The following is a 12354-nucleotide window of genomic DNA, read 5'->3' as shown; positions in this document are numbered from 1 at the left end:
GGAAAGAGCTGTAATTCAGATGGGGAAGTTTGAACTAAACACCTGTGGTATGTATGGTCTCCTTTAAAACTTGCTTATTTAATACTGATACCAGAGGAGATGGTGATACAGTGGAATTGAGACATGCTGGGCATGTTTTGGGAGCTGGGGCCATCTCTGGTAGGAGAATAATCCCCGCTGTGTAAATATAATGCCTGGTTTCTGGCTCAGGTGAAAATGAAAAGCATAAGTTAAGAAGGATTTTGCATGCCTGATGTGAGATGCCAGGATCTTCTTAATACCTGTGCCTGCAGATAGGGCCTTACGTGTAATTATTTATAGTAATAAATCAGCAGAGTTGACAGATGGTTGCTTGCAGGTATCTTAAGTTCTTCATAGGACAAAAAACCACCCAAAAAAAACAGATTACAGATGTGATCTATAAATGTATGTACTGCTGATGAGTAAAATCTGGGATGACAATGGAAAAGTTAAGTGGCAGTTTTTAGCCTGTCAGTCTCACAGTATTATCCTGATTCACCGTAATGACTTCTTGTGTTCCAACCCAACAGCAATACAGATGTGCATACGGTGGCATCACTGCTTAAGCTGTACCTAAGGGAACTTCCAGAACCAGTCATACCATATGCAAAGTATGAAGATTTTCTTTCCTGTGCCAAAATGCTCAGCAAGGAGGAAGAAACGGTGAGTTGGCAACTTGAGTAAGATGAAATAAAAGGCTGGCATGTTATAACGTGTTCTGATTTTGAGGAGAGAAGCTGGTGATAACCTATCTTAATTTAAGATGTGCATCTATTAATTGAGGCTGGTTTTATATGAAAATTGTTGCCACCTAGGTCATTTGCAAGTTTAAATAAAGGTGCATAGCATAACCTTAGCTTTATTTATTGCATGTCACTGAATCCAGTTCAAGTAAAAATCATTGTGGTCAATAGCTTCCATTTTGCATGGAAGAGACTTATATTTTCGTGGATTATCATTCTGAACTGTAAAAGGAAGGGTCTTAGTAGTTGCTGTCCAACCCTTGCCATTAAATCATTTTCTTCTAAGTGTCAGGATGCCAACTTTTACCGACTTTTGATTGAAGGCCAATGGACTCTATTCATTGAATCAGAAGGCCTCAAAAAGATGGAAGCGGGCCACTGGAAGCGGGCCACCTTCCAGACTCTTTTAAAACAGCGTAACACAGATGAGCAAAATAAGGGTTCTGACTGATAATATGTGCCCTGCAGTGGCATGGGCCTGTATATATTAGTCTGAAGACATAAGAAACTAAGTGCTTTTTTTACATTGTTCTGTGTGCTTATGGGTAATGAGGTCAACCCTGATATTTTCTTTTCAAAGTAAATACAAATTCTGTTGATTTCAGTCTACTCCCCTAACTTTCTAAGGTGGTTATTTCTGTTTAATTCCTTTTTGACATTTCAAATACTGCTGGAACTGGATCCTACCTAATCCTCTAATTAATTAAAATGAGTAGGAGCCCCTCTTTTCTGAGAGACTGTCTTCTTTCTGAGGCTTCAGTTGATGACTACCAACAGCAGAGGTGGTAGTTGTTCCCATCTGATGGAATGGGGGCGGGGGAAGATCTGTGGCAAACTGACTTCTATGATCATAATCTCTTACACCCACTGAAATCAGACTGGTTTCTTCACTGTCCTTTACAGCTTGCTACAAGGTGCAAAGTTTTGTCAGCTGCTTGTAAAAGGTGGGAGTGGGCTGTTCAGCTGGTTTAATTTGAGCTGCTCTTTGCACAAGTTATGGCAGAGGATCCTCAGAGCTAAAGTTGCAGCTATTTGCTTGTGCATATTGCATATGTCTCTAACCTTTGATAGCTCCAATGTAAAGGCACCTGACAGCTCCGCAGTTAGCCATCATGCAGTTTATACTTGCAGTGATATTCATTTTCAGATTAAATTTTTAGTCATTTTATATATTAGTCCAGAGTGTATTTATGTAGTTCCTCTGCAACGATGCCACAAAGCACTTTATTAAATTCATTTTGAAAGCAAGATTCAAATGGCCTGTTGGTGCTGGCAGTTTGTGAAAAATCAGTACTATAGGTGATGAGCCACTTCAATCCTCTTTATGGTGGCTTAGCAGTCTATCTGTAAGGCTGTCTGACTAGATTTTCAAGTGCAGTCACTATTAAGGGGGAGAGCTGTGCATCTTGTTTCCTTTCTTAGCCCACAACCATCAAACTTGTGCACTATCATGGTCCACCCATCTTGATTTGCATTTTTCATTACATACTGTAATCAAAACCCCACTGATGCTGGCAAAGTACCAAAACCCCATACTGAAAAAGAGTCTAAAGGGACTGGTTGGTAAGGAGTGTAGCCAGGGTCTGCTTCCACAGGGCATAGAAATTAGTGTGTGATACTCGGCTTTTCCCATTCCCAGGCTGGGCACAAACTGAAATAACTCTTTATTGGTCTGAAACTCTTTATTGGAACTGGGTAAAACACCCAAATAGTTTCTCATATGAAAATGCCAACTAGTTCAAACCAGAACTGTTTCTGGAAGCCTCAGCCTTGTTATCAGCAAGAGAAGGAATGGAGCTGCTGGTCAAAAAAAGAAAGAGTGAAAAAGAAGGGAAAGACAAGATGAAACCAAGTTATTTATTTACTTGTTTATTTTTATCCAGAGCTAATCCTTGTTAGCCAAATATAGTTTTCCCCATCCAAAATGGGTTCTACAAGCTGTTCCTGATGGTAACCTGTATATAGCATTTAATGCTGCAGTTTCAGTGATGTGTTTATTGTCTTGTAATTGGAATTGCTGACATTTTTTTGAATCTCTGGTAAAGTACTAAGAAACTGTGCCTCCCCACTCTTTTTTTTTTTTTTTTCCCTTAAACCATTTAAAGGGCCTGAAAGAACTGGTGAAGGAAGTGAAGAGCCTGCCAGCTGTCAATTATAATCTGCTGAAATATATCTGTAGGTAAGTGCTCTTGCAAGAATATCACAATGGTATTTATAACTGTGAGCTGACAGACAAACCTGTCTGTGTATGTGCCCTGAAGGAAGAGCATTACTTGCAGTCAGAGGATTGGTGAACTTAAGTGAATGCACTAAAAATACAGGTTTACTGCCTGACTAATTACTAATTTGCTCTATCAGGGTGCACAGTTATGACTTTCCTTTCATAAGCAGGCTGCGCTCAGCAAGAAACGCAAGAAAGTAGAAGTGAATATATTCTGTCCTCTTTATAGGACCCTGGTTTTCCCATTTCTAACTGCAGTTATTGGCCTTGGCTGCATACTCCTGAAGCATGATATTCATCAAAACTCTGTATGTCTTGTAGTATATAGAATAGTTTCATGGATACATCTAAGATCTTAAAAAACATGTCTTACAGAGTTGCAATTTGTGAACTTATAGAAAGTTCCCAGCATAAAAAAACATTTTTAAAAGAATATAAACTTCTTTTTTAATTGACAGTTTGTATTTTGAGGATATTTTATGAGCCAAGTAGTTGATTAATTACACTGGAGAAAGTTACCGTCTTCAACAGAGTTATCTTATAGTCAGTCCAGATAGAGATTTAAATTTTGTTATCAATGTATCATTGTGAAGAAAATCTGAAAAAGTTGAGGAGAACAGTCTTGAGCTTTCAAGATGCTCCATGAGGATTTGGAATGGAATATTTGAACTATGTTAAGAAATCATCATATGCTTTGACTTTTTTTTTTTTAAATTTATTTCCTTTTCACATGTTCCTTAAAGGCCTCTTTCTTCCCCACAGATTCCTTGATGAAGTCCAATCTTATTCAGGCGTAAACAAAATGAGTGTGCAAAATCTGGCTACTGTTTTTGGCCCCAACATCCTTCGCCCCAAAGTGGAAGATCCTCTGACTATCATGGAGGGTGAGCTTACTGTACATCACTTGTAATAGAAAGAAGGAATGTCTTTAGGTTTATTAACAGTACATACCAGTCCATGTAGTATGTGCAGTAAGTTCCATATATGTGTTTTATGGACACAGAATTCTTCAACCTGAATGAACTTCTGGGTTAAATCTTGCAGGTTGATATACAAGTGACTGAAATGTGCAGCATTCCAAACAGACTTTGCATGAGATTGTGCTGCCCTGGCAACTTCATAAAAAATGTAATTTTCCTCTCAAAACTTGCTGCAAATATGGCATGTTCTTATTCAGCACGTGTGGTTGGAATGCAGTTAATATTTTACCTGTGGTTCTTAAGGATGAGAAAAAGTTAGTACGGGTTCATACTGCAGTGACCCATGTAGAATCTCCCACAAGGCAGTGGTATATTACATGCCTTCTTGCACAACAGTGATCAAATTGTCAGCTGCATTCTGTTATTTACAGCAATGTCCAGCTGTAGCATTTTGCTGTGATTAAGACAAAAATACGGCCATGACAGTCTCCTCCTATAATTTCCTCCTAGGCTTAATCTTTGTGACTTTAATTCTCCATAAAGTACATGAGGCTTTTTCTCCCTCCAAACACTTTTTTCTTAATATGTAGGATTTACTTAACTTTCTCAGAAATTAGGGCTGTACTCAGATCCTGCACTGAAAATTTTATGAAAACTCAAAAATGCAGTGTTCATAGTTCATTTGAGAGTGTGTGGATTTATTCTTTTTCTGTGAGTTTGGTGCTTTTTCTCTTCCCCAGATACAACAATTCCCCATTTACTTCGTTCATTTACTTGTTTTTCTGACATCTTATGTTTCCTCCTTCTTCCTTTTAATTCTTAACACAACAACTATGTTTCTGTGAACAGAAATGTGGCATTTCCAAGTCATGTATGAAAGCAGTGAAAACCCAGGGTTAGCTGTCAGAACAGTAGCTCAGACAAGCCAGAAAACCTTCTAACGTGGAAAGCATTTTTAATCATCATCTTCACTTTAATGTCTGGATTCTCAATGGTTTGCTCATGCATTTGACTCAAACGGGTTTGCAAGAGCAGGTGTCCAACTTATGTGCATGTTTATTACGACTGTGCATGAGTATCATCAAACCTGTGCAGCTTCAAATACCCTTACATCTGCATTTGTGGCTTCCCCCTGGTTTCTCTACATACTTGTTGCAAATGTACTGTGACTATCTGATATGGGGGTGCAGAGATAAGCTTTACTGTGTCATTGAAGTCCTAGTTTACACATCTTACATCATCTCCCCATGGTATTTTGAGAGAGAAACACAAGAGTCTTTCCTGCTTTGTTTCGTCCCTTTTCAACTGTCTTGTCATGTCTCACGCAGGAGTTACATTTTTTGTGTGTGTGTGTGCACGCGCATGCTGCCTATCACTTCACTTTCAACCTGTCTTTTTGTACCTACAGAACTGCCAGACTGACTGGAATAGCAGCTTCTCTTACCCTGACACTTCTGTAGAGCTTAGCAGCCTGGTAGATAACGCTGTGAATGTTTCTCTTGGTCAGACAGCAAACTGTCCCTGTTTTTTCCATGCTTTTGCATTAAATAGTACAAAAAGTACTTCAAATTGTTCAATAGATTGGAATTGGAGAGGGATGTCACAGAGCTGATTTATACCACTGAAGTCAATGAGAACAGTATCTCACAGGGTGACATTTACTGATGGGATACCATGTATCTTCAGCTCACCTGGGGCAGGGAGATGAATGGAAATTTGGGATGGGGAGGGAGGAGTTAGCCATTCCTAAATAAAATACTCTCTTCTAGGTTTTTGTTTTTCCAGAACTGGTTGCTGCCTAAAGTTTGTGGGTTGGGTTTTTTTGTTTGAAAGTTTGAGCAAGAAAGTTTTCGTTCTCTTTTTTTTTTTAAACTGGGTGGAACAGGAAAATAATGTTTTTCCACTTCTTGAAAGCAACTCTCCAGCCTGCTTGTCAACAGCCCTAGCACTACAATGATGATGGCTGCTTTAGGGAATGGCTGGATACTACACTCATTGAGGGGAAATACATATATTTTTTTAACTAACGAGAAACAGGTTTCATTAAACAGATTTATGACTTCTCTTTAAGCATAACTTTAACATTTGACATGAGACAATGCTGATTTGCAATTGGGCTACGCATAGTTAAATGTATAGACAATTTTAACAAAGGCTATACATCAATTGGTGCTCATAGCCACCCTTCTTCATTGCTCTTTGCTTTTTGGAACATACAGAGTGCTTTTCATGCACAATCATTCAAAGTCAAACATGCAGGTGTGGGTAACCATAGCTGTATAATGGGGATGAGGGGTTGGTTTTGTTTGGTTCAAGAGAGATTTTCCAGAATTCCAATCATGGGGCATTTTTTTCCTGTCAAATGCAGTGGTAAAAGTTGCCCAAGTACAGTGCAATGTTTGTAGTAAAATTCTGCACATTACAGCTAATGTTCTCGGAAGGAATACAGCTAAATGCGCCATGGGAGTAACTAAGTGAATTTTCCTGCTGCATAGTTCTAATGTATGATTTTGCCTTGGCAAATAAACAAACAAGAACACTAAAAAAAGATGTTGTCGAGTACCCACATTGAATTGGCTCTTCGTAGTTGTATTTTAAAAGGGTGGGCTATAAAGATCCAAAATATTACAAAGCTGTTGATGTGAAACGATATTGCACAGTGGGAAATTATTGATTGGAAGAGCACAGCATGCCTCTGAAAGCTCTCTAGGAGTTTAAAAATGGGGTGGTTATTATAACTACCTTGACCTTGTTCCTGAAATATTCTTAATAATCCTTAATGAGGGTCTGCTTAACGAAATAGAGTTGCACGTCTTTATTACCCCAAGTCCAGTTATAAATGCTAGTGTGTAAATTACAGTGTAGTCAAAAGGTGTGCACACCAAGGGGTTGCTCTTTAAGAGGAAAGGTAGCCATTTATTACAGCAAGTAGCAAGCTGTGGACCTGCATTAATTCCAGACTGTGCTATAACATGGCATAGTTTCCAGGTTGCATATAGTCTCACCACGGTTAAAGGCATTCACATTAAATTGATTCTGTCATATTACTGCCCTGTTTTGCTCCAAAAGACTAAAACGTCTGTGTTCCAGCAATGCAAATCCCTTGCTTGCCCTTTTTCTGTTAAACTACTAAATACAAGTGCTGTGCTAGAATAAGACTTTGGTTTTAAAAATGATTGCCACATTGAGTTGAAACACATCACTTACAATGATGTTATCCTTTGCTACTCATTATCTCCTTCTGTGGTCTTCCTGGGATGCAGTTACTGTCACGGTAATAGCTTCTTTGCAAAAGTTCCTGTTCTTAGGGGGCCTGTGAGGCCTGCTGGCTTGGTTTGATGGAAGGAAGAGGTGGTGCTGATCTGGCCCGGTAGCCAGAAGCACTTCAGGCGTGTTAAACATTCAGGATGTTACACAGATGGATGCATTGCGTAAATGTTTGTATAAGCTGAATGTTTACTAAGTATTTGTGGAATCTGATGAATAAAGTATATTTATGCCCTAAACAAGACAGGCCATTAATGACCATGTGCTTGCTGTCTCCTTTTAGGTACGGTAGTAGTCCAGCAGCTAATGTCAGTAATGATAAGCAAACATGAAGAGCTGTTTCCCAAGGATGCAGACCTTCAGATGGGACCCGAGGTCTGCAACAACAACAATGAAATGCCAAAGAAAGAGATCGTGGGGCAGCTACAGAACAAAGAGAACAACAACACCAAGGAGACGGCAGTGAGGCGCTGCTCTTGGGACAAACCTGAGTCTCCCCAAAGGAGAAGCATGGACAATGAGTCTCCGACTGCTCTGCCAGGCAGCAAGACAAATAGCCCCAGGAACAGCGTCCAGAAACTAGATGTCACCAGAAGCCCACCACTCATGGTGAAAAAAAATCCTGCTTTTAATAAAGGCAGTGGCATAGTCACCAACGGGTCCTTCAGCAGCTCTGTGGAGAGCACTGAGAAGAGCCAGACCTTACCAAACTGTACCCTGCAAACCAGGAGAACGTCATGCCTGAAGGGACCGGTGACTAAGATGGGCACACACAGCGTGCAGAATGGAGGTGTGCGGATGGGTGTTTCTAGCACAGACGGGCACAGCAACACCCTCAACAGCCGGATCCCGGGCTGGGTGCCCAATGGCTATGTCACACTGAGGGACAACAAGCAGAAGGAATCGGTGAGTGAGTCAGGCCAGCACAACAGGCTTTCCACCTATGACAATGTCCACCAGCAGTTCTCTATGGTGAACTCTGATGACAAACAGAGTGTGGACAGTGCCACCTGGTCAACATCCTCTTGTGAAATATCCCTTCCTGAGCACTCCAACTCCTGTCGTTCGTCTACCACCACCTGTCCTGAGCAGGACTTTTATGCAGGTAACTTTGAAGACTCTGTGCTGGATGGACCACCACATGGAGACCTCTCTAACCTGGGTGACTATGAGAACAAAAGTGACAGAAGGAGTGTGGGGGGCCACAGCAGCCGAGCCACCAGCAGCAGCGATAACAGTGAAACGTTTGTGGCCAACAGTACTAACAATCACAGTGCTTTGCACAGCCTGGTGTCCAGCTTGAAGCAAGAGATGGCCAAGCAAAAACTAGAGTATGAGACAAGGATAAAAAGGTAAGATGGTTTGGCTCTACCGTTTGACTGCCTTTTGCAGAGTAAATCCAAGAAGTTTTCCCTCTCATGACTTGCTAGCAGCCTGCGCTAGCTGCAGTCACTGGGTGCTTTCCGCTGAGTTTCCCATCTTTCAGTGTTGACATACTCTGACATCGCTTTTGTGATATGATCCAAAGGGGTTTGTTTCAGAGCGATTGCTTGCCATGGTTGTGACACGCTATCCTATTGGCATCAAAAATAAAGCCAGAACTTTGTGAGTTTCTGTAGAATCTAATTAACAAAATCACTAGGCTCTCACAGTGTTTTCATTAGTTGACGCCTGTTCTCCAGAGACTGAGAAGAGCAAATGGGCATCACCTTTCAGTGAAAGCAGTGCCGTGGCTTATTCACCTGTAGTTTTTGGGACCGGGAGGCTGCTGGAACTCCTTTCCAGAGTCCTCGTTCCTCTTAAGACAGTGCTGCATCTGAGAGTTACCTCTGCTCATGGTCCTATCTCAGCATTGCTGCATTGCGTGAGCCTTTCCTTCACAGCTGGGACCTGTTGAAGAAGGCAAGGGAGAGCTGTGTCTTTGTCTACAGATAGTGCAGACTTTTCTCACACACAACGAGGTTGCTAGGGTGGATGGCCATAATCATCAGTGAATAACCTCAAAGTCTGGGCTTAGCATTGACTAGTGCACACAGCAGTGCAGAGCTGAATGTGCTCTCTTTGTAATGTAGTAAAGGTTCTTCAGTAAAGCTGTTCAGGACTTGTCTTCTGTTCTCACCTCTGTTGCACAGCAGCCGTTTGCATTGGTATCTCTGGCACTGCAAGTCATAGCTGGATCACAACATGTGAGAGCTACTGCCAACAGCAGCTGCCAGCAAAAGTGCCGTGTACAGAATATTGCAGTCTTTCGCCCACATCGCTATTTTCAGCATAGTATGCAGTGTAGTAGAGCACTTCTTATAATGTTTAATATGCATGATGACTGTGTGTTTAGTACCATTATGATTTCTAATGCTTTCCGTTGGAAAGCTAGATCTGAAATAGGGTTAGTTTTTTAGACAAAAAACATATTGATTGCAGTTTTTTTGAAATTGTTGATCCATATTTGCAAATAGATACAGCAGATAAATCAGCTACAGAAAGGAGATTAGCAGTGAAACAAAGGCATTCAGGGCATTATTCTGACCTTCTAAGTGACACTCGTGCAACTACAGCAGGAGCTGGGTGTCAACACTTCCAGAAGTAAAAGGAATACTTAGCCTATTCCTGGAAAATTAGATGGAACTGTTTGCTATTGTGCATCTTCCCAGAGGCTGTTATTAGACATTTTCTAAAAGAGCATGGTTCATTGATGAAGCCATAATTTGTAGATACCCCTCTCAAAAATTCAGTCTAAGCTTTGTAAATGAAAAGACACATGTATGAATTTGTTGGTGGGGTGCATTTCTGCTCGAGTGAGTGAGGAGTGCTGCTCAGGAGCTGTCTGCTTTTATTTCGTTTTTGTAGCTTGGAGCAGAGAAATCTCACACTGGAGACAGAAATGATGGCCCTGCATGAAGAACTGGATCAAGAGCGGAAGAAGTTCACAATGGTAGAAATCAAAATGCGTAATGCAGAACGGGCCAAGGAAGATGCAGAGAAGAGGAATGATATGTTGCAGAAGGAAATGGAGCAGTTTTTCTCCACTTTTGGAGAACTGACAGTGGAATCTCGCAGACCAGAAAGAGGCAACACCATCTGGATCCAGTGAGCATTGGAAGCATAAACTGTGGGACTTTGGGGAAGGGCGTGGGGGTATTATACTGTATCAGGTGGCTGGTCACCTGTCTGAGGCTAGTACTCAACATAATGTTATAAACCCTTGAAGGAAGAAATCGTACAGACATTAACCAATCATATCTACAGTGTATACTTACCAAGTTATACTCTTTGAATGCTTCATGAGACTACTGTCAAGTGTTACAACTGGATACGTGTATATAAATTTTAAAAAAATCACCTTAGAGAGCAAGAGATGTATCTCAAGAAATATTTTAATGCAAGTCTTGTATTTAAACTGGTAAATTGAAATGTTGTTGCAATCAAGCTTTATATCAAGGCTTTTCTCCCTTGCACTTAACATAATAAGCTATTTTTGGCATTGTGTTACCATCAGCTTATTTTGTATATCAAATGTTTTTTGGTTTTGCTTTTTTCCCTGTTACCCCTCTTGCTGGGGAGTGAAGATAAACAGATATGTTAAGGTATATGTGCCGATGGTTAACCCTGATTTGCGTCGCTTCTAAAAAGACAACAGGATGAGAAACAGCAGCACATTATGGGCAAAATAACGCAGTACTAATTTAAGAGAATTGATGGCCAGGGTAGAAAGTACCAGGGCACCCGTATCGTAAAAACCAGATGAGGATATCAAGTGAGCAAAGTTGGGGACAATGGCAAAAGGGTAAACAGCTGCTTGTTTGGGAGCAAATGTGGGTGGCAGAGTAAGAAGTTGGGAGAGGGGAAAGGGGAACTTAAAGGTAAGTCAGTCACATGGCCAGAGCTTTTAGGGGTACCCTAAAGAAGCCCTGTGCCTGATCACTGCAGCTCAGAGCGGGAATATAAACCAGTTGTTCTGACCATATTTGCATCTGACTTACCTCTATGCTGTGGGTGAAAGTGAGTCCTTTTTGTAATGCTGGTGAAGGGACACACAGAGGGGATGAACCAGACATCCTGATAGCCTTGTCAGTGTGATGGGTGCTGAAAAAAATAACAGAAAAAATTATGTCCAGAGTAGAAATTACCGGAGCAACTGTGCAACAGCAAATAAGGAAGAAAATACACCAACATAGTCACCACCCGTATTTACAGTGTATATTAGCACCTTATCATTCTGTCTGAATGCTTCATGAGATTATTGTCAAGTGTTACAACTGTGAAAGTTCCCAGGCTCTCAGCACCACCGAGGGAACACCTAGAGGGAACAGCCTGAAGCCTAACAGCATGCAGAGTGTCAATGAAAAAGAAACAGCAAAGCCACGCTGTACAGTAATAATTTGTTTGGCATCTTTACATATAGTAAGTATAACTGGTATTTTCTACACCATGTTAAGGATTTTTTGTTTTTAACTTTGCGTTTAGGACTGCAAGCTGTATTATTAGAGGGTTGTTGAGATATCTTGGCTTCCCTCTAGTGTCTCTTAAATATATTGCAGTTATTTTTTAATTCCAATTGAGAAAGAATGATGAAGGTACCCTCAAAGAACATTCTTGGTAATAGCATGTATATTAGACAAGTATTAATTAGATGTGGGAATTATACTGGGAAGCAAACATGAGGTTTACATTTCAGAGAAATATTAACTTACAATGGAGTATTACACATGGTGCTTGTGGATGCATTATTTGTGTTTGGTGAGGTTCAGAGTCCCCAGTCAGGGCGCCTATTGTAATAATTACTGTGAGCATGTCTAGTGCACATCCAGTCTGTGTATAAATCAGAAAAAGTCAGACAGGGAGAGATCAAGGTAATAGGAAGGAGCACGTTTTATATCAGTTAGCAGCAATCACAAGATGTCCCCACAATGGTGAGAGAAGGAAACAGATTACTCTGTTAATTCCGTTTTTTAAATTGAATGAGAGAGACCTTGGTATCTGGTGCAGTAGGCCTCAAATTCGGCAGTATCTGATATCTGTCGACATGACAGCAAAGTCTCCGAGATAAGTATTTTCTTAACTGGAATTCATATTTTTACACTAGACAGTAGTCCCTGCAGCAGTATCCTGAGGTGGAGAAAGTCCTGCTTTCTCACTCAGAAAGTCAATTTTCTCATTTTCATAGAATCATAGAATGGTTTGG

The 12354-nt window shown here is 40.7% G+C and overlaps 1 protein-coding gene across 2 annotated transcripts in view; it reads left to right on the top strand.

Annotated features, from left to right (window-relative positions):
* ARHGAP24 (Rho GTPase activating protein 24) overlaps positions 1-10759 on the top strand; it is a 34687-nt gene extending 23928 nt beyond the window's left edge. For both annotated transcript variants that reach the window (XM_009586802.1, XM_009586801.1), the window contains exons 3-7: positions 552-684; positions 2870-2943; positions 3748-3869; positions 7456-8524; positions 10020-10759. In XM_009586802.1, the coding sequence (XP_009585097.1) occupies positions 552-684; positions 2870-2943; positions 3748-3869; positions 7456-8524; positions 10020-10263 (1642 nt within the window). In that variant the 3' untranslated portion in view covers positions 10264-10759. The remainder of the gene's footprint in view (positions 1-551; positions 685-2869; positions 2944-3747; positions 3870-7455; positions 8525-10019) is intronic.
* Positions 10760-12354: the final 1595 nt, after the last annotated feature.

This window comes from Fulmarus glacialis, unplaced genomic scaffold, assembly GCF_000690835.1.
Source record: "Fulmarus glacialis isolate BGI_N327 unplaced genomic scaffold, ASM69083v1 scaffold45031, whole genome shotgun sequence".
In the NCBI taxonomy this organism is placed as follows: Eukaryota; Metazoa; Chordata; class Aves; order Procellariiformes; family Procellariidae; genus Fulmarus; species Fulmarus glacialis.
The sequence above is the reverse complement of the archived record's forward strand: the minus strand, read 5'-3'. Positions and strand labels throughout refer to the sequence as shown.